Genomic DNA, 23,647 nt, shown 5'->3' on the forward strand with positions numbered 1-23,647 from the left:
TAAACCTCTTTTTTTTTTTTTAACAGGATTTGATCGCCACCTGCTGGGTCTCCTCCTGATTGCAAAAGAGCAAGGGATTGCAGTGCCAGAGCTCTACACCGATCCAGCCTTTACAAAAAGGTGACTACTCTGCCTTAGCATGATTAAAGCCTATCTGTCAGCAAATTAAAAAGAAACAAACTACCATCAGGTGTAAAGTGCAGGCAGTTAGAGGTTCCTACTTATATTTGCAGCAGCCTCCAAATAACCCGTTACACACGAATGCTGTTTTTTCTGATCCTGCTGGCATTGTAGCAGAATAATATCCAGCACAATTGCAAATCCCCTAAAATTTCATCATTATTTAATTAAACAGCAAATCACAACAACTCCCTAGTGTGTTTGGCTTACAGAGCATTTATCATAGCAGGGTTGTGGGTAGGGTTGCCACCTCATTCCTTTAAAACCGAACACATATTAATTACACAAATTCTGTGGCTGATTAAGGTGGTAATTAAACTCACTCAGTGTCTTATCTGCATTAAATTAGCCTCAGAACCTGTGTAATTAAAGGGATGAGGTGGCAACCCTAGTTGTGGAAAACATACACATATTTAAACACCTATAGAGCATGGGAGCAATCTTGATTATTCACACAATTGTCGTAATCAATAATAAAAAAAAAAATCAATTCAAAAAATTACAAACTGACAGAACTTTAATCTTCCCACAAAGAAGGATACTAATTAAACAAAAAATAGTACGGTATATTAATTTTACGTAAATGTGATTTTTTTATTAATTTAATTAAAAATTAATAAAAAAAGATAAAAAATAATTTTAAAATACACTATATTGCCAAAAGTATTGGGACACCCCTCCATATCATTGGATTCAGGTGTTCCAATCCCCTCCATGCCCACAGGTGTATAAAATCAAGCCCCTAGTCATGCAGACTACTTCTACAAACATTTGTGAAAGAATGGGTCGCTCTCAGGAGCGCAGTGAATTCAAGCGTGGTACTGTGATAGGTTGTCACCTGTGCAGTAAGTACATCTGTGAAGTTTCATTTCTTTTAACTATTCTACGGTCAACTGTTAGTGGTATTATAACAAAGTGGAAGCAACTGGGACCAACAGCAACTCAGCCACCAAATGACAGAGCGGGGACAGCGCAGAAGTCGTCAACTGTCTGCAGAGTCAATAGCTAAAGACCTCCAAACTTTGTGTGGCCTTCAAATTAGCACAATAACAGTGCGTAGAGAGCTTCATGGAATGGGTTTCCATGGCCGAGCATCTGCATCCAAGCCTTACATTACCAAGTGCAATGCAAAGGGTCGGATGCAGTGGTGTAAAGCACGCCGCCACTGGACACTAGAGCAGTGGAAACGTGTTCTCTGGAGTGACAAATCACACTTCTTTGTTTGGCAATCTGGTGAACGTGTCTGGGTTTGGTGGTTGCCAGGAGAACGGTACTTGCATGACTGCATTGTGCCAAGTGTGAAGGGGGGATTATGGTGTTTGACTGTTTTTCAGGGGTTGGGCATGGCCCCTTAGTTCCAGTAAAGCGAAATATTTTAGAGCGGAGACTGTGAGCTAGGCCTTCTCATCCGACATCAGTGCCTGACCTCACAAATGTGATTCTGGTCAAACGTTGCCATAGGTACACTCCTAAACCTTGTGGACGGCCTTCCCAGAAGAGTTGAAGCTGTTATAGCTGCAAAGGGCGGGCCAACTCAATATTGAACCCTACGGACTAAGATGCCATCAATGTTCATGTGTGTGTAAAGACAGGCGTCCAAATACTATTGGCAATATATTTTACGTTTGCAATAAATTGATTTCCCACCTACAAATAAGACCAGGTTGAATTCTAGTCTGCAATTCGAAAATCCACTGGGTTTTCCTCTGTAGTAATTCTCGATGGACATCTCCACATCCAATGATTCAGCTGCACTCTTTCAATACCATGGAACAAAAAAAAAGCTTGTGTCACAATTGTGAATGTCTGTCTATAAATTGTTGGGACACATTAGAAATTTTAGTCAAATATGTACTTTTACTTCCATAGTAATGCTTGCCTATCTTAGTGAGATGTCACACAGTACATCCCACATATTGTATATTGCATTGTGAGCAAAAAAGTCACACAGACCACAATTCTTGAAATCATTTCTAGGAACCCCATCATCCTCTGAAACACATGAAAAAAACCTTGTTAGTTTTCCGGTGGCACTTACGATACCAACAAGTAGACAAACCACAACTGTTGGATCCTTTAGTTGACAACCACATTCCACTTTTACTTGGGTTTCCAAATAAATATGGGTGCTTTTTGACTGAAAAATCTACATCCTTTTTAAGTAATTCATCTAGTTGTGGGTTTGGATATAGTATAGCAAGATTTTTCTTGATACCAATTACTTCATTATATTCTTTTGAAAGTGGGTTTACCTGTTGATTATGTATTTAAGTTACCATTAGATTAAGGTATATCTTCTCTGGACCTTGACAGAGCTCATCTTTTCCTTTATCTATCAACCAACTGGAATACCCTCTAGCTTGTAATTGTACTAGCTTCTTTCTCAAATAATTCAACAGAAGAGCAGTTCTGGAGAGGTTTGTCCAGTATTCAGGGCAAGGATACAGAACTGAACCCCATTGTTGGTGTAAGTGGGAGGAATATTGCCCAATTGTTGGTGTAAGTGGGAGGAATATTGCCCAATTGTTGGTGTAAGTGGGAGGAATATTGCCCAATTGTTGGTGTCAGTGGGAGAAATAGTGCCCCATCATTGGTATCATTAGGAAGATTAGTATCCCTTCATTGGTGTCAGTGGGTGGAAGGGTGCCCATCATCGGTATCAGTGGAATAGTGCTGCATTGCTGGTGTCAGTGGCAAGATTTATGCCCCCATTGTTGCTATCAGTAGGAGGAATTGTACCACCAAGGGCCAGATAAGGACAGGCAAAGGGACCACTAGTATAGAAGAATAAAGCACTTTCACACCTAAAGTCACACACAAATTTATTTGCACAAGGTTGGAAGTGTGCAGTTGTTGTCTAAACTTTCTTTGTGATCTGTGGTACAGTATCTTTCACTGGAAACACCTAAACTCAGTCATATATTCGTATACGTTTGGTCATAAGGTAGGTGTGATGGTCAGATGTCCACAACACTTGTCATCTAATGTGCAGGCACTTCTAAATGTCCGAGAGCAAGAGGGGATAGAGTCCTTAACAGCAACAGCAGTAGCACAAATATTAGAATCTGTTTTGTACTTTTATGTCATTGTTTTGTCATCCGGCAGATCATCTTCTTTTTCTCTTGCAGTGGTGGAGGTGGAAATTTTGTCCTTTCCACCAGCCTTGTGGGCTACACCAGTGTCCATGGTGGTGTAGTCCCCATGATACATGATGGATACGGCTTTTTCTATAGAATCCGAGATGACAGGTGGGTTTACATTTGTTCTTGACGTACATTACTCCTCCATTGTTGATCTTAATTTCTAAGGCTTAGCATAATGTCCAAAATGCAGTAACCATACCAGCAATCTGAATTTATTTTTCACTGATCTAACTCCAGTGAAATCTGATTGGCTGTTAGAGGTTATTACACTCCATCTCTGCTCTTCGCACATGTTGAAAAGGCATGCAAGTGTCACATAAATAGAGATCTTCAATCACTGGAAATTGTGTAATTATCTTCCAATTATATCTAATTGACCCAATCCGGCTGAATATTAGCAGCTGTGCTGTTTTTGTAAATTTAGCTTGATCAAAGGATAACTCCATTCCACTTTTGTGGGAAAAAAATAAAAAATAGCATAGAATATACCATTGTTGCATAACCCATGTTGTTGTAATTTAGTGTTTTTTAAAAAATGAATTTTCCAGGATTTAACGGCTGTCAGTTAAATCCTGTGATGAGGGAGTGGGGGCAGGGCTGAGCTGGGCTGTCTGTGTCCATGGACACAGGCAGCGCGGCTCAAGTTTGAGCCCACAGGTGTGCTACAATAAGAAGCGGCTTCATGACACAGCGATAGGAGGATTCAGGAACGCTGGCGGGGGACCTAAGAAGAGGAAATTTGGGGCCGCTCTGTGGAAATCCATTTTACAGAGCAGGTAAATATAAACTTGTTGTTTATTTATTTTTAAACTTTGAGCTTAAGGTCACTAAAAATACTTCTAAAGGAATGCAGCCAGTGGTGTATTTAGGTTTTGTTCTGCCCTAGGCAACACAAAAATCGTCTGCCCCCCATTGACCAACACCACCCCCTTTTCCCCCTCCTGCGGAGAGAGCCTGACAATGACCAACAACACCCCTGCCCCCCATCTGGGAGAGCCTTCTGCTACTCTCCCTCCGGTGATAGAGAGAAATACACTCATCTTCACAGCTTCAGACATCCCCAGGAACGAGAGTCAGGCTGTACATACACCATCAAGCAGCCCGCAGCCTCTCACGGATCCCACCTGGTTCCCATGGCACGCGTGTCCCTTCTTTTGGGGGGAGGTGCTGCCCCCCTGAAAAATGCCGCCCTAGGCAAGTGCCTTGTTTGCCTTGTGGTAAGTACGCCTCTGGATGCAGCCCCTGTAGCTTTTCTCATTAGAACACTGAGAGTGCACCAGGTGTTATTAATGAACCAGACCCTGCCATTCAGAATTAGTCTGCAAAAGACAAGGTGAAACAAACAGCTATTCCTTCAGAGCAGAAACAGGTAGGAATCTCCAAATAAATGTAAAGTCCTTGCAGTCAACATAGATCACCCGAAGGAATTGCTTTTTTTCCTCAAAAGAAGTGGAATTACATTTTGAAACCAATGCACAAAACAGGGAAACATTTTACATGCAGTCAATGACATATGCTGACATCTTTCATTGAAATTAATAAATTTTTAATGGAAAAGGGGGAAGTCCTGGAAGTTGCACATCTCTGCAAGAAAAAGGAGTATGACAGCCTCAGTGTTGGGGGTGTGGCCTTGTTGGAGCCCGGGCTGAGGCTGTCATACACCTTCTTACGGGGTTTTGCAGAGATGTTCAACTTCCAGGACTTCTCCCTTTTCCATTAGATGGCTACATAAGGGGACCTGGTGGAGCCTTGAGTGGCACCCGTCAATTTCATTTGGGTCAAAGTAATTCATTTTTTACTCATACCTCTCCACTGAGTTGTGGCTTTCACAAGTTTCATATACAGTTGTGTCCAAAATTATTCAACCCCCACTGAAATTGAGTGTTTTGGCCAGTTTGACATTGCTTTTGATCATTCAGTCATCTTGCTTACATTTACATTAAAGAGGCACTTGTAGGTCAGACAAATATAACATAACAGTTATAATGAAATAACCACAAATGTCTTTTCTGTGCTCACAGCATTATCAGTTTTATTCAACCCCCAAGTGACATTCAATCTTAGTACTTAGTACAGCATCCTTTTACAGTTATAACAGCTTTTAAACGTGAAGCATAGCTTGACACAAGTGTCTTGCAGCGATCTACGGGTATCTTCGCCCATTCTTCATGGGCAAAGGCCTCCAGTTCAGTCACATTCTTAGGCTTGCGCACTGCAACTGCTTTCTTTAAGTCCCACCAGAGGTTCTCAATCGGATTTAAGTCTGGTGACTGCGATGGCCACTCCAAAATGTTCCAGCCTTTCCTCTGCAACCATGCTCTAGTGGACTTGGAGGTATGCTTGGGATCATTGTCCTGTTGAAAGGTCCAACGTCTCCCAAGCCTCAGGTGTGTGACGGACTGCATCACGTTTCCATCCAATATCTCCTGGTACTGAAGAGAATTCATGGTACCTTGCACACGCTGAAGCTTCCCTGTACCTGCAGAAGCAAAACAGCCCCAAAGCATGATTGACCCTCCACCATGCTTCACAGTAGGCAAGGTGTTCTTTTCATCATAGGCCTTGTTCTTCCTCCTCCAAACATAGCGTTGATCCATGGGCCCAAACAGTTCTAATTTTGTTTCATCAGTCCACAGAACACTATCCCACAACTTTTGTGGTTTGTCCACATGGCTTTTGGCATACTGCAGTCGACTCTTCTTATTCTTTGGAGACAGCAAGGGGGTACGCCTGGGAGTTCTGGCACGGAGGCCTTCATTACGCAGTGTGCGTCTTATTGTCTGGGCTGAAACTTCTGTACCCACATCTGACAAATCTTTTCTCAGTTCCTCAGCAGTCACACGGGGACTTCTCTCCACTCTACGCTTCAGGTAGCGCACAGCAGTCGAAGTCAGCATCTTCTTTCTGCCACGACCAGGTAGCGTTTCAACAGTGCCCTTTGCCTTGAATTTGCGAATGATGCTTCCTAAGGTGTCTCTTGGTATGTTTAACATCTTTGCAATCTTCTTATAGCCATTGCCCTTCCTGTGAAGAGAAATCACCTCTTCTCTTGTCTTCCTGGACCATTCTCTTGCCTTCACCATGTTTGTAACCACACCAGTAAATGTCTAGAAGGAGCTGAGTATCACAGTCATTTTAAAGCTGCCTAATTGGTGCTTATTATGCTTGATTGCTGCTCGGTGACATCCACAGGTGTTTTCAATACCTGATGGAAAGCACCTGTATGAACCTCTGTTCTTCAGAGTGGTAGTCTTTAAGGGGTTGAATAATTGTGGCAATGAAGAAACCACATAAGAACCATTTACTACTGTATTACATAAACAATTGATGTCATTTTAGTTGCATTTGGGTAGTTACAACGTCCTTGTAGGATTTGATTCTGAATACAATTCCAAATGTACACTATAGTCCCTAAACCCCTTTACAGCATTGGGGGTTGAATAATTTTGGACACAACTGTACAGTACGCATAAGAAGCAGTAGCTCTTGTTCCTTATATCCAGGGGTCTTGCACCCCAACCAGGGTTCTTTCTTCTTTGTAGAGCACTATAGAAACTAAGACGGGACAGTTTGAGTGGTTGTTGCAAATACTGGACTTGTTCCACTTTTAGGGACCTTGAGGTGTAAGGCCCAGTACTTTAAGGTGTGTCTGTGTCGCTTTAGGTTTGTGGCCACCTGCACCGCCTGGAAGTCCAGCCCGGAGACAGACTCTGAAAAGCTCCTGCGGATGGTGTTCCAGAACTTTCAGGAGATGATCCAGCTGATGGTGAACTCGCATCTGTAGTCTGAGAGGACGTTCTCGAGGATGCACTGTTATCTTCAGCTATTCACTAACAATGCACATTACTGGCACAAGGTTTACACTTCCTTAGCGAGCAATACTTGTATATCTAGGTGTGATGCTAGCTTACAGACAGAGCCTGGTCTATTGTTCTTATTATAGTGGCTTACAAATATGATACAGAGGTTTGTATTGCAACGTGGGCTGGAAAATCAGGATCATTGTCTTTTTGACAGTGATCACCTGGCATAAGATTGGTAAAAACAATGGCTGTCAGCCTGTAACTCGGAGAATAGAATTATTAAAATTTTTTTTTTTAGTTTTCTGCTGCCTGAGGTCCAGATTTTCATTAGATGCTGCTTCTCTTCTCTGTCTTGCCTCTCTTTCCTGTTGGGTGTCTCCTTGCCCTAGCAGGAACCTATGGAGCCACCCGTTGATGCGTGCTCCCGACTGCAAGTACAGCCATACGTCCATACGCTGTCTGTGCTACACATACACACAGGCAGCCCTGAAACACTGCAAGCCCTACCCCTCCAGTGTAACAGAATCCAGAACAGGAAAAAAAAAAAGTATGCAGACTTTAAACACCTCCCGCCTAGCCTATTGTGAAATAATTTCAGAGCAGGGGCACTGTTATTTCAGGAGGATGTCACATGACGTCCTCCCATTCACGCACCCTAGGGGGCACCCAACAGAACACAGTTCATACCATCTGATCACTGTGACCAATAACAGCGATCACATGTCAGTTGTCAACAATGGCTTTTATTCATAGTCATTGTGTGTACCGTTGTGACCTGTTTGTTGGTCACAGTGATCACATGGTAAAGGGGCCAATCACAGCAGATTTGAACCATGTGATAGCTGTGGCTAATCACAGCTATTACAGTAGTACACTATGGCACATGAATGGATGTCATTCATAAAAATGATTGCTTATGTACAGTAATCATAACTGTCATAAGCAATCTTAATGTTAAAAAAAAAAATCCTGATCACCTCCCTAGAGTAGTACAGTGTCACTATGACACTGTACTGCTGTGGTTGCAGTATGTAAAATTTTTTTTTAAAAAAAAGCATTTTATAAAAAAGTAAAAAATTATTTTTTGTTTGTTTTCTTACATACTTTCACCAATGTCCCTGATCAGCGCCACACCAGTCATGGTTATGCTGCACTGCTCTGGTGGCAGTATGTAAAAAATATATGTGAAAAAAAAACACATTTTATTTAATGACTTAACTTTCCAGAAAATTGTGAGAAAAAATTGCACCTTCAAAAAAACTCACCATGCCTCTTACTAAACACCTTGGGGTGTCCACATTTCAAAAAGCGGTCATGGGGGGGGGGGGGATTTGTATTGTCCGAGCATTTTAGGGCCTCAAGAAATGAGATAGGCAGTCAGTTGCTGATAGCTCTTCAGAGGGCAGCACTAATATCAATGAGCCCTTAAAAATATAAGAAGCCATTGTGTGATTCAAGTCCCCAGTGTCCTCCTGTAACTGATTCAAGTCCCCAGTGTCCTCCTGTAACTGATTCAAGTCCCCAGTGTCCTCCTGTAACTGATTCAAGTCCCCAGTGTCCTCCTGTAACTGATTCAAGTCCCCAGTGTCCTCCTGTAACTGAGAGATCAGTTTGGGCTCCGTATAGCCTTCAATGTGAGTACATTCTGGTACGTAGGTGCTATGTGCTGCTGAACACACCTCTGCATCCTACAATGCATCGGCTCTGTCTGTAACTGCAAGCACAATGCAAACCAAATGCAATGATCTGTATGAATGAATGCAGTGTGCACAATGCCGAATCAATGCAATTTAGCAGGAAAATCACATAAGCCAACTGCAGCCATTTGTCTTCATGTAAATCAGCGTCACCCATTTCAGAGTAGCCTTTGAGTAGAATACAAACACTGCGGTTTTATTCTGGTTTGTTTTTAATTATCACCTTTTAATGAAAGCTTGAATAGCAGATATGAAAAGAATGTAAATGCTGGATCTTTGGGACAAGTAGACACCATATCAGAAAATAAAAGGCTTTTTTTTGGGGGGGTTGCTTCTTTTTTGGTCATTCAACAAGTGACATTTCTGGATTGCACCCTATAAAATACAGTTTTTATAATCCTTGTGGAAACTGATAGACAAGCTTTCTTAATTGCAACAGAAGCTAAAGGGCTCATTCAAACCAGTGGTCATGTTACACCAAGGCTGCTGTGAAAGCAGTGGTGCCAAGGCATCATAAATGACGCAATGCACTGTTTTGTTTTTTTTGGGGGGGGGGCTTTTTTCTATTTTATTGTAATGTCAAAAAGTGACATTTCCGATCTGTTTATTATCTGCGGCAGTTTACAATGTGGTGCAGTACGTTGCAACACACTGCGCTAAAAGAAGTAGTGCGTGTTCTACTTTTTTGCAGTGCATACCACTGCAGAACAGTGGTGAGAACTGAACTCCTAGGGCTCACAGCCCAATAAATATGAACTGAACAGGTCTTAAAAAAAAGGTTTAAAGCTGAACTGTAGGCAAAAATCCTTTCCTTTTAAATATATTCCTAAAAAGCCAGAAAGGATCCTCTTTGTGTGCACCAAATGCCTTTGCAAACCTGGTTATTATATTGTAAAAGTTAGTGTCATCATCACTGTGATATACATAGCATTTGCAGGGAGCATAGCTGTGGGAGGGACCCAGCAGGCTCCACCCACTACAGGCTGCCTGCAGAAAAGTACAGGAGTGGGCGGAGACAAGACCAGTAATCCTTCACAGGGAGAGAGAACAGGAGTGACCAGCCTTTATTACAGGGTGCTCCTGTTATTTGATTGGGGGGGGTGCCCTTATTTTTTGCCAGTGGCTGTGGCTGCCTCCTGTCTTCTCAAAATGTTTTTGGAATTGCAAAAAGTATTTATTTTTTTTTTGCAAATAGTATTTAATTCCTTCTTGAGAAATCACCCAATTTTCCAAAAGTCTCAGAGTAGTTCAGGGTATTCAGTTGAAACAGAATTTTTAGAGCTCACGTTTTTGGGCATTGCTGTGAAACTTTTTGCATTTTCCGCTGGAAGACAATGCAACTGCTTTCAAATGGGGAAACTCGCCACTTGACAAAAGACGGCTGCACTTCATCTGCTTTCCCTGCAGTTCAAATGCACCCCAGTAGGGCATGCTGCGCCTAAAGAAACGCAGTGCAACGCAGGGCAGGTAAAACAAAGCCTCTGAACTGCTGTGTATACTAAGAGTATTCAATGGTATGTTGTTGACTTGTGTTGGAATATCATTGTCCCAGTCTGTGTGAAGGCCACCATACATGTCACAATCTTACTGTACCATCAACGTTAGATTTACCAAAGCTATGTAATATGAGGACATACCCAGTCAATCTGTATCCAATCAGACAGGCCCTTACAGTACATATTTGTTGGTAGATGGAGATTGTACAATCAGATTGTCCGGTATTTTATCCATTCATTGCAACTACTACTGTTGATATGATGTGTGATCAAAATGGCAGTCCGCACAATGCGCAGATGAAAAGGGGGATGTTAATTATGTCAAAGCTGCATCAACTCATACTGCTTATCCTTGATATTAAACATTCCAACTTTTTAGAGTATTTTAAAGTGTTTAATTACTAAATCTAGAATGTTTTAAAATATAAAAATATTTGAAATGCATACAATAATATAGTGTAAATCACAAAAAAAGTAACTCGCCAAAAAAGGTTAATTTGCCCTACACGGCTTGCTTTATAAACATAATCTTTTAAAAGTATTGCATGGTTTTCTATATATATAAAGTCCAGATAAGGTGCTGTTGTACTCCCTATTCATCTAGAGTCCTGAGTGCAATGGAACTCTGCTGAAATGCAGAGTGAGCTCTGTTTAGCCGATCCCCTATCGGTGAAGTCTTCCATCATAATGTCATTGACATTGACCAGTGTGTGTTTGATGAGCTGCTCCACTGAGCCAGCAGATGGCAATATAATAACAAGGTAATGGTAGAAGGGGAGTGGCTAAGGAATGAGACACACCCCTGAGGTGCTGAACTGTGCATGTTACTAGACTACACGGGTTGTTTTTTCACAGAAATGCCTTCAACCAATTTTACTAAACTGAAGAAATCTTTCTTAAGACAAATGGCAACTAATGAACTCCTTTTGAAATTGTACCATCCTGGCTTCAGTACTGACCCATAGCAAGCATACTATTTAAAAGAGTAAAGGAGGAACTTGTTGAGAGGGATATTTACTAAAACTGGAGCACTCAGAATCCGGTACAGCTCTACATGGCAGCCAATCAGCTTCTAACTTCAGCTTGTTCAATTAAGCTTTGGCAATAAAACCTGGAAGCTGATTGGTTTCTATGCAGTGCTGCACCTAGTTTTGCACTCTCCAGTTTTAGTAAATAACCCCTACTATTTATATAGTAGTTTTGGGTCAGTGACTCCATTTTTTTTTTTTTTTAAGAATAGGTCAGCCAGACGAGTGACATTTTCAGGAGAGATCAGCGCTGGCACCTGCCATGTTTCCCCTAGGAAAGATTTCTTTCAATAGGTCTTTTGTATAATAAACTACAAAGAATAGCGGTTTGTAGCAGTGAGATTTCAGGTATTTAGATTTCCATTAATTAAGAAATTGGGAAATACTTGTCTGTTCTATTCATATCAATCCCATAGGCACTCTGTGCTGAAGGGCACTGGTTTTATGGCCTCTGCTGGATGAGAGGAGAATTGTTTGGGTGAAGCTGTGGATTTGTTAACTCTGCCTGAGCATCAGGATCACAGACCTTTTGGAAGAGACCACATGACTAATGCCTAGGCTTTAATCACATGGCCCACTACCAGAGGGAGTCAGGACTGCTGGCGTCTGTAGAACGGTTAATTCACCCAGTATTTCACTAGAGCAGTGGAAGGGATATGATTTCTTAGGTGGGTAATACAAAAAGTTTTCTGATTGCTATGGCTTTACTGCCCTTTACGCCTCTCTACCTGTCTTTGCACTGCCCTTGGACTTCCATACATTTACCATGTTCACATATGACAGCACACTTAAAACCATTATCTCATCGGGCAGTAAAATTAGGTCTTTTACCTTGTATGCATTGAGATCTATTATTTTACATTATTAGGGATCTATTACAGGGATTCCACACTTAATAGGTTGTTGAATTCTGTCCTAAAAAATATCAGTAACTCTGTGTCTTGGTGTAACGCAATTCAGCCAGTAGATGTCACTGTGATGACATACTGTATCTGCCATTGCTTCATATCCTCAGTGACCTCAGATTAGCCAATGGTGACTGTACTTCACACTTTCCGACTGAATGTATTTTATTCATTATAGAACCGACTCAATGCTGCTTTTTTCAGAAGAGGGCTATGTAGCTGATCTGATTTTACTGTTCTTAAAACAATAAATCATTTTAAGCAAAACACAATGTAGTTTTATAAGAGTTTTTATTTTGTCTGTATGTTCTCCTTCAGTATATACACCCTGTTCCAAATTATTATGCAAATTCTATTTAAGTGTCACAAAGATTAAATATTTTGTTTTTCAGTTTAACTCATGGATGGCATTGTGTGTCAGGGCTCTTTTGATCACTGAAAACAATCTCGGACACCTGTGATAATTAGATTGGCAGGTGAGCCCAATTTAAGGAAAAACTACTAAAGGAGGGCGTTCCACATTATTAAGCAGAGCACCATTTTCAAGCAATATGGGGAAGAAAAAGGATCTCTCTGCTGCCGAAAAGAGTGAAATAGTTCAATGCCTTGGATGAGGTATGAAAACATTAGATATTTCACGAAAACTTAAGAGTGATCATCGCACTATTAAGAGATTTGTGGCTGATTCAGAGCACAGACGGGTTCGTGCAGATAAAGGCCCATTGAGGAAGATTTCTGCCAGATCCATGCATTGGATCAAGAGAGCAGCTGCTAAAATATCATTACATAGCAGCAAACAGATATTTGAAGTTGCTGGTGCCTCTGGAGCCCCACGGACATCAAGGTGTAGAGTCCTCCAGAGTCTTGCAACTGTGCATAAACCTTCTATTCGGCACCAATAACCAATGCTCACAAGCCGAAACGGCAGCATTGGGCAGAAAAATACATGAAGACTAATTTTCAAACAGTCCTGTTCACTGATGAGTGCCGTGCAACCCTGGATGGTCCAGATGGATAGAGTAGTAGATGGTTGGTGGACGGCCACCCTGTTCCAACAAGGCTGCGACGTCAGCAAGGCGGTGGTGGAGTCATGTTTTGGTCCGGAATCATGGGAACAGAGCAGGTCTGCCCCTTTAGGGTCCTCGAAGGTGTAAAGTTGACCTCTGCAAAGTATGTGGAGTTTATGACTGACCACTTTCTTCCCTGGTACAGAAGGAAGAACTATGCTTTCCGTAATAAAATCATCTTCATGCACGACAATGCACCATCTCATGCTGCAAAGAATACCTCTGCATCAATGGCTGCTATGGGGATAAAAGGAGATAAAGTCATGGTTTGGCCTCCATCCTGCCCTGACCTCAATCCTATTGAGAACCTTTGGAGCATCCTCAAGCAAAAGATCTATGAGGGTGGGAGGCAGTTTACATCCAAACAGCAGCTCTGGGAGGCTATTCTGACATCTTGCAAACAAATTCAAGCAGAAACTGTCCAAAAACTCACAAGTTCAATGGATGCAAGACTTGTGAAGCTGCCATCAAATAAGGGGTCCTATGTTACAATGTAACGTCACCTGTTAAAATGTTTAAAAAGTTAAAATGTTGTTAAAAGTTTGATTGAAATAGCTTTTGATTTCAGTAAATATGCTGCAGACACAGCAAATGACAATTTTCAGTTCTTTACAAACTATAAAATGTTTTGACACTTACTGTGCGTAATAATTTGGAACAGTGTATTGTAAGTGTTTTATGTTTAAAAAAAAATCCTGTTATTAGGAGGTTTGTTCAATAAAATTTGAATTGTACTCTTAATAGTTGATAACCTGAGAATTACGCTGACTGTTATTTACATCAGTTGTTTAGGTAAATGAGAAAAATATAATTTACATAATAATTTGGAACAGGGTGTATGCATTTTTTAATATGCAATATTTATGTAAAAAAATTACATTACGCACATGAATGCTATGCCCATACAGTGTAAAAAACAAATGTATTTCAGCACCCAGGCATCATAGCAGCCTGTCAAAATCAATGACAGGCTGAAATACGAAAGGCTGTACTAGCAGTACTTGCATATGCATTTTGAGGGGATATGTACATACATGAGTACTGGTCTGATGTGCATACAGCCACTGCATATTTCAGCTGTCATTGATTGTTATCAGCAGCAGACTGCATACACATGCATAGCTCTAAACAGTATATGCCTTTTTAGAGAGATTTTCTCTTGCATTCTGCTGTAAAACACACACAGTTCTAGGTACACTTGCACAGTTTTTTTTTTTTTTTTTTTGAAGGAACTCAGGCAGTAGGTTGTACCAAACACAGTTACATAGTTAGTCTGGCTGAAAAAAGACAAAAGTCCATCCAGTTTAAAGAAAAAAAAAAAGTTATAATCCTATACCCACAGTTGATCCAGAGGAAGGAACTAAAACCCAACAAAGCATGGTGCAATTTGCTCCTGCAGGAGAAAAAGTTCCTTCCTGATCCTCCGAGAGGCAATCGGATATTCCCTGGATCAACTTTATCTATAAATGTTAGTATCCAGTTAAACATCTTGGAGGACCAACCACCGATCTTCTGTGGATGCAGGCTGCCTCCATTTCTTGTCCCCATGTAATCCCAGACACACTCAATGATGTTGAGATCAGGGCTCCCCGAGGACCAAACCATAACTTCCAGGATTCCTTGTTCTTCTTTATGCTGAAGATAGTTCTTAATGACAATTGACTGTATGTTTGGGGTCGTTGTCCTGCTGCATACATGTTCTGAGCAAGAAACCAAAAAGTTGACCAGGAAAGCAGCAGACTTCTCTTGATAGGTTTCCTGTACTGAGGAAAATAATGAGACTGACATTGATGTCCTCCTTCTGAATATGCTAGTTGCCTGGCTGTCCTGCTGATCCAATGATTTCAGGACTTTCTGTCACTGATCTGAACTAGTACACACAGTGAAGTCTGAGCTCCTGACTTTGGTAACTTGCATGGGCCACTGACTGAAAGTACTAACACTGTTGATTCACATGATAATCGGCCGGCAAGTATTTTCAGAAAAACGGGTCACCAATGGCAGGTTTCATACTTCCTCAGTACAGGTCTTAACACGGCTTCACTTCCTACATTTGTAGCATTTGTTTTTGGCTTGAATCTTTATGAAAAAAAAAACACGTTACACAACTAGATTCACATAATTAATCATACTTTATTTATTGACCTGGTGAGATAATTACAGACCCGGCAATTATCTTCTTCCTTTACTTCCAAGAATATTTTTTCCTCTAGAACAAAGATTGGCAATAAACTGGGGAATGATATCTTATCTTCGCATGGGTCAAAGTTACTGAGCGTGATAGGTGTGTTTTCATTTATGTGCGGTGGTAGCGGGGTGATGTGAGTTTTCATTGAGGAGTGTTCTTTGTGTCACTCAGTGTACATATTCCTGGTAGTAATTACATAAGTGGGAGCAATGAGCGAATTCTCTGTGTGGGCTCAGACCCTTTCACCTTACAATAAGTAGCTGAGAAACTCAAGTGAACCATTGCAGGCACTTGTCATTCACCCAGTGTGACTGCTGCAAGATGTTGCAAGTTCTCTGATGCAAACCTTGGAAACTGATTTTATTCTATTAACTCCTTGCAGCATGCTCCAATATACACGTTGGTAAACATACCTGTAGTCCCTGATAAAAATCAAGCTTCCTTGTAACGTGTCGCCTTAGGACAGAAAGTGTGGTACTAATGCAGCCAACACCCCTAACAACTGGAAAGCTGAAAAATATAATATTTTTGGAGGAGCTCCATTATCAGCCTAGATGCAGGACTACAGAACACTCCATTTATCTTCACCATAACAGAGGGGAGATGTTCTGTAGTCCACAGATGTGAACTAAAACATTGCTACCTGATAATAGTCAGCATAGGAAGATTTCTGGCAAGATCAGCAGGTATATTAGTTGTAATTATTAAACAGATATAATTTAATTGATTCAGATATTGATTGGACAAATGGTACTGCACATTCAACTAAGGCTTGCCAATTCTTGAACCTACTGAAGGACAATTATTTAAAATTTTGTTCTATTACAGTAACATCCCAGTAAGATTCCAACTATACCTAAACCTGCTCCCACCCCCGTTCTAATTCTATTCTAACTACCCTGTAAAGGAAAGATGTCTATACTTACCTGTCCTGAGGGTACTCCAGTCCAATTACATGATCTTTCCATCGACTGTTGAGGAGAGATTGACGACATTGGCTGCAGCGTCTGGGCCATGACATGTCCCATTGGCTTACTATAGGGCATCCATTGTTGGCTGTCCCTCCTCTACAATGAATCCGGTGCTGGGAACTGATCATGTGACCGTGCCGGAGCACCATCAGCATAGTAAGTATAGACTTCTTTCCTTCACAGGGTGGTTAGAATTGGCTTAGAATGGGGGTAGGAGTAGATTTAGGTATAGTTAGGATTTGACTGGAATATTACTGTAAGTTTTAAAATATAAAAAAAAAGCCAAAAACCAAATACAAAACACCATTAACAGAGACGCCAATACAGTTGTGATCCACTCTCATACATTTGGAAGATTAACTGATGTTCACAAATCGAGCTAGCAAGAGAACCAGCTAAATCTGACTACTCAACAGCTCAGGTTTGATATACAAGAACGTGGTGAAGTCAAGTGAAAGCATAGAGTAAACCAACAACAGAGGATAAGTTCCATATAGGGGTAGCTCAGCAAGCATGGTGTAAACCTTTGACATGGGTAATGAGTTGTATTTTGTATAGTTGCCATAAATCAATTTGTGATAGATCTCTCCAGCCACGGAAACCAGATTTTTTTCAATTTTGAGGGACAACTTCTGCTGTAAGGTGCCTTATACAAAAGGAAAGCAAAATTAACCAAGGTTTTCCACCTATGTAGTGTTGGTGAAGGAAAATGTTATCGTAAAAGTCCCAGCTAGAACAAATGTTCCACTAGAGCTATGAATTTTGAATAATACAGAGCTCATTGCCAGGGGTGGACTGACAACTCATGGGGCCTCTGGGCAATAGGGGATCATGGGGCCCCTGTGTCCTTACCCAAACTCAAAAAAGCCTATGAAAAAGGTACCAGGGTCATCTCCTGGGGCCCCCTACTGACCCCGGGCCCTCGGGCAGTGCCCGAGTTTCCAAATGGTCAGTCCGCCCCTGCTCATTGCAGATGTTTAAATTAGGGACAACTTGGGCAATAGCGATCAATGTGTGATTGCATTTGAAGTAAGTTACAGAACTGAGAAGTATTGTTTGTGGGTACCACAAGAACTCTGAATTTCAGGAAGGCCAACTTCAATAAGCTGCACACCTTCATGGATCCAAATATTCTCAAGAAAGAACACAGAGGAAAAATTGAAGTGTTTAAGAATGTTTTAAACAAGGGCATTCAATTTAGTAATAAGTGTTAGAGAACTAAAGATAAACCTGACAAGGACAAGCAGGGAGAACATGAGGAAGTCCCTTCCACAAGCAGTGATGTCATCTGGGAGTGTTGATCATGAAAAAATTCTAGACAACTAAATTAAAATAATATGCAGGGGTGTTTATGTTCTTAGAAAACAAACTGACACACACACATAACTGAAAGGACATATGTCTCTTTCCATAATGTGACCCCCCACCCACCGGGAAATTTTCTCAAGGTAAGGTAAATAGTCCCAAAAAAGTTCTCAATGAAAAGTAAACCAAAGTTCTCCTAAAAGCAAAGCTTTTTATTTTAATTTTGTATGGAGTGTAGAAGAATTTAAACCTCTCTTAGATGTCCCTGTTGCGTACAATTATTCCAAGGGATACATCCAAGGGCACTGGGACTTATTTGTAGCGTGCATTGAAGGGAGCACGATAATTTGGAGAGCCCACTTGTTCTGGTTATGCAGCTTGCATGAAAAAGTCACTCAGAGCAAAAACCAACAGAAGGAGTGCCAGAACTAATCAGTAAAAAAGCAATTTTGTGGTTCATAATAAAACAGCCAACATGCTTCGGGGGCTAACTATCCCCTTCATCAGGGTTATGAGATAGTATATGAATATAAATGTAAAATAGAATATGGACAATACAATAAAAAAGTCTCCATGTAATTAATCTAAAATTATTTATATATATATATATATACAGTACATACATACATACACACGCTATATTGCCAAAAGTATTGGGCCAGCCTTCCAAAGTATTAGATTCAGGTGTTCCAATCACCTCCATGGCCACAGGTGTATACAATCAAGCACCTAGGCATGCAGACTGCTTCTACAAACATTTGTGAAAGAATGTGTCTCTCTCAGGAGCTCAGTGGATTCAAGCGTGGTCCCGTGATGGGTTGTCACCTGTGCAGTAAGTCCATCCATGACATTTCCTGGCTACTAAATATTCCACGGTCAACTGTTAGTGGTATTATAACAAAGTGGAAGCAACTGGGAACAACGGCAACTCAGCCACCAAGTGGTAGGCCATGTAAAATGACAGAGCGGGGACAGTGCGCAGAAGTCACCAACTGTCTGCACAGTCAATAGCTAAAGACCTCCAGACTTTGTGTGGACTTCAGATTAGCACAACAGTGCGTAGAGAGCTTCGTGGAATGGGTTCCATGGCCGAGCATCTGCATCCAAGCCTTACATTACCAAGTATAATGCAAAGTGTTGGATGCAGTGGTGTAAAGCACGCTGCCACTGGACTCTAGGGCAGTGGAGACGTGTTCTCTGGAGTGACCAATCATGCTTCTTTGTCTGGCAACCTGATGGACGAGTCTGGGTTTGGCAGTTGCCAGGAGAACGGTACTTACCTGACTGCATTTTGCCAAGTGTACAGTTTGGTGGAGGGGGGATTATGGTGTGGGGTTGTTTTTCAGGGGTTGAGCTTGGCCCCTTAGTTCCAGTGAAGGGAACTCTTAAGGTGTCAGCATACCAAGACATTTTGGACAATTTCATGCTCCCAAATTTGTGGGAACAGTTTGGGGATGGCCCCTTCCTGTTCCAACATGACTGCGCACCAGAGCACAAACCAATTCCTGAACTCAACCCAATAGAACACCTTTGGGATGAATTAGAGCGGAGACTGCGAGCCAGGCCTTCTCGTCCGACATCAGTACCTGACCTCACAAATGTGCTTCTGGAAGAATGGTCAAACATTCCCATAGATACTCCTAAACCTTGTGGACGGCCTTCCCAGAAGAGTTGAAGCTTTTATAGCTGCAAAGGGCGGGGCCAACTCAATATTGAACCCTACGGACTAAGACTGGGATGCCATTAAAGTTCATGTGTGTGTAAAGGCAGGTGGCCCAATACTTTTGGCAATATAGTGTGTGTATGTATATATATATATGTATATATATGTGTGTGTATATATATATATATATATATATATATACAAAAACACACCGTTCAGTCAAACTGGGACTTTTATTTTACAAGTATAAAAAGGAATGCTCACGTGGTAGTACTACATGCAGTAGTAAGTGGCAAGTGTATCCTATAACTGATAGGCAGTGCACATGTCGTGGGCCAGTCCAGAGTTAATCAAAATGGCAGACACCAGTCTTAGTGCATGCATGGAACAGCGTGTGATGATGAAGTTTCTTGTGAACAAAGGTGTAAGCCCTCAGACGCTCAGCCGCAGTAAAATATTTGAATGGTGTAAACAAACGTAAAAATACATCTGTCAGTGAAGCTCTCGGCTGTCATGGATCTCAGCCCACAGCAGTCATTCTTGTGAACGCCTGATCCTGGATAATCAACATGTAACGTGCCGTGAAATTGCACAAGAGACACATTTTTCTGTGGGTACGGTGAACACAATCATTAATGAACATTTGCATTTTTTAAAAGTTAGCACACCCTGGGTACCAAGACAGCTTTCCTCTTTTGACTGGTACAGAATTGTTGAAGTCTGAACTGAGTTTAAGGAGCATTTTGACAGGAAAGGCCAGGGCAACGCATGAGCTTATACCGCACTATGTGGTACAGAAACCCGGCCGGGAGGTATTGCCACATCCCCCTTACAGAGTGATTTCCACCTGTTTCGACCCCTAAAAGAGTTCCACGGAGATCAGCATTTCAGCACTGATGATGAGGTGAAGCAGGCTGTCCTAAGATGGTTCCGGTGTACTGACAAATCTTTCTATGCTGCAGCTTTCCAGGCATTAAACGTTAGAATAAGTGTATAAATGTATCAGGGGAGAACGTTGAAAAATAAATGCAGTTTCCACTCCTTTATTCTTTTATTATATAAACTCAAAAGTCCTGGTTTGACTTGAATGCCCCTCATGTCCCAAAATGTTGTACTTGAGTAGGTAAAATGCCCACCAGGCAAACCTGCAATATTTATAATGCCAGCATTTATGGAATGAATAATAGGGAGCTGGTAACACTTGTGGCTCTATTTCAATGAAAAAAAGGTGTTGCTAATGTGAGGGGAGGATTCCAGGATTGAGAAGCAGTTTGGGAATGTGTGATGGATTAACAGGTGCAGACCAATCGGTACTGCTTTGTCGAAAAAAAGAACAGAGGCAGGGGGGTTATATATTTTATATTTATATTATACTTTTATGTTCTAGTAACCCTGGTTTTTAGCTCATAAAACGTGTTGTTGTATACTTTTTTCAGGTCCACAGAGAATTCGGAAACATTACGTTGGACTATTACAGAGTGACATGATGTGATTTGGAGGTGGAAAAGAAATTTTTTTGATATTTATTTTATGGGACATTTATGTTTTTGGGACTATTTTATCATTTTTTTGGACTTTTTGTGTATTATTTCTGTATTATTTTATTTAATCATTTTGTCTTTGCAGATCGAATTTCCATTTGTATGGGCAGATTCACATATAGAAACATCTGTGAGCTCTTTTATATCTTTTCTATTTCAACCAGTTTTAAATCATAAAATTGAGTGAGCAGAACAAGTGTAGCAAGAGGGTAAGGCTAATGATTTCTAGCCACTTATACTAATGAAATCTTCTGCAATTGTTCACTTTTTGTGTTTGCCATTAGCTGTCATGAGAACAGCTAAACCAGAGACTCTCAGTTTCCGCCTAGTAGAATTTGGCAGCAATTTCCCTCCTACTTCTTTTTTTTAGACCTGAAAGGGAGGAGGTGATTTGCTCAGTTTATTGGGGATTTTTGTATTAAAGTACAAGGTTAATCTCATTGGATGGATCTCTCCACAAACGTCAATTTTTCCTACAGAAGCCCTAAGGAAAGATAACAGTGCATAAAAACTTAAAAGCAAAAAGATGTATATTTTGCAATTTACAAGTGCAATGTATAACACGGTGGCTGGATTATTTTTCTTTTTTAGGCTCTTTTCCTTTATTTTCATCCTAGCACATAACACTAGACTCTATGCACAAACCCTTGACACAAGGATAATCATCTATTTTAGCCAAATCTCTTCAGACCTAACTGGAAATAACTGTCACATATTTGAACAATAGTATACTTATCCTGGCATCTTTGCTTTGTGTCATGTTTTACCCTTCGTGTCTACATCCATATCTCCATTGTTTCTATGGAAAAAAACCATAGATACTTGAATACTTTTGTTCCATTACATAGTGGATTGATGGGCTTAGTAGTTTTATTCCTACTAGTCAGTGAGTCTTCAGGTTTAGTTAGTGACAGGTCTGGGATTAACAGAGGAACCCAGCAATCCAGTAGTTCCATCAGGAGTCATGGATACATGTTGGGGTTTGTCCATGATCAAGATTAAAGGCAGGCAAGCACTGGCATCAGCAAAGGGACCCAGCAATCCAGCAGCTCCATCGGGAGTCAAAGATATATGTTGGGGCTTGTTCATGATCATTCATGATGATTGTGTCTGAAAAACAAGCCAAGTCACCAAAATAGACCCAGTCACTGTTGTTCTGTGGTTTGAAGAACAGACTGGTCAATTGGTATTAAAAGTAGTTTTGGACGCTTCCAGCAATGGATGAACAGAGGATCAGACCTGTCTGGCAACTGACCAGAAGGTTTGGTTCATGATACCTCCCATACCTATATTCTGCTAGAAGGCCTCCCAGATAGTTTCCAGGGCACAAATCTACAGCTATTCCAAGCAAGACCAGCCCAGAAAGCTCCACTCAACACCTAACCCAAGTGCACACCTTGCAGCCTCTGTTGTCTCTGCACCAGGTCCCCCACCAAATCCTTTCATCTCCTTCACTGATGTGTTAAAGCTGGTAGAAAGTTTTGTGAAAAACTAATCCGGGCTTGTTAACTATGGAAACAGAAAGCTGTGGTTCTATTCAGGGAAAACACTCCCATATCATCTGAGTAATTAGAATAAGACAACTTTCAGGAAGATTTAGGAGTGGGATGGCCATATCAGTCCTACTCTACTAAAGCCACCCCCAACCACCCCACAGAATTGTTTTTCGGACACAGAAATGACACTCAAAAGTTTTTGCCTCAGGTTATGGAAGAAGTGGAACAGGAGGAGATGCCTTTTGTATCTATATGAAATACCTTCCCCACAACTTCTAGAACCTGTGGCAGAGCCCTCCACTTGAGCGACAGAGTCAGCCTCCCTGGAGACTAACTTATTAATGAGAATGGAACAGCTCTGTGGAGCCACCATATACCAACTTCCTGATGCACAATACACCTGGTCACTTTGCTGGTAGACATCCCCATCCCATCTCTCAACACAACATGCTGAAGATTTCCTTTATCCCTACCATTTGTCAAAACTTGTTATATAGTTTCATGGCAATGTTTATTAGTTAATTAGTTTGATTGTAACTTGTATTATTGTTCCTTTGGGGACCAAAGACTCTCAGTGGGGGTGGTAAGTAGTCCTGAGTAGTAAGGAGAGAAGAAGAAGCGCCTCTAAGTGATACGTAGCCCTGTCCGGAGGCACACAGCCAGGTATTCTGGTGGCCATGTCGCAGCCTGTCACCGTTTCCTGATGCTGTAATGGCCAAGTGGGAGCAGAGGGAGAAGAGATCTTTTATTGGCAGCAGCTGCTGGATTTTGCCCCCCCCAAAGCATAAATTATTATAAAAACATTGAACAAGGGCTAAAGATCAGTAGGCATCTCTTAAATTTGATAACATCTATAATTATGACTCCACTACTATACTACAGGAAAACACTGAAGATTTGAGTTTATGGAACATAACCACTGAGCAAACCACTGTAATTAAAAAAAATATTTATGCAATTTAACTTTATTAAAGGCCACCTGTTACACATCAACAATGGAACAAAGTTCCGTGGATAAATGAGACAAAAGTAGATATTTAATTTGGAAATGTACCTACCATATCTCTATGTAATCTAATCCAATTATATATACTGTAAATATATACAGTGGGGCAAAAAAGTATTGAGTCAGCCACCAATTGTGCAAGTTCTCCCACTTAAAAA

The 23,647-nt window shown here is 41.1% G+C and overlaps 1 protein-coding gene across 2 annotated transcripts in view; it reads left to right on the forward strand.

The window, feature by feature from the left end:
* The window catches only part of CROT (carnitine O-octanoyltransferase), a 75,507-nt gene extending 62,983 nt beyond the window's left edge, over positions 1-12,524 (forward strand). For both annotated transcript variants that reach the window (XM_089666255.1, XM_089666256.1), the window contains 3 exons: positions 27-120; positions 3,309-3,428; positions 6,987-12,524. In XM_089666255.1, the coding sequence (XP_089522381.1) occupies positions 27-120; positions 3,309-3,428; positions 6,987-7,107 (335 nt within the window). In that variant the 3' untranslated portion in view covers positions 7,108-12,524. The remainder of the gene's footprint in view (positions 1-26; positions 121-3,308; positions 3,429-6,986) is intronic.
* The last annotated feature ends 11,123 nt before the right edge of the window (positions 12,525-23,647 follow it).

This window comes from Staurois parvus, unplaced genomic scaffold, assembly GCF_062004578.1.
Source record: "Staurois parvus isolate SC_StPar_1 unplaced genomic scaffold, SC_StPar_1.0 ptg000051l, whole genome shotgun sequence".
In the NCBI taxonomy this organism is placed as follows: domain Eukaryota; kingdom Metazoa; phylum Chordata; class Amphibia; order Anura; family Ranidae; genus Staurois; species Staurois parvus.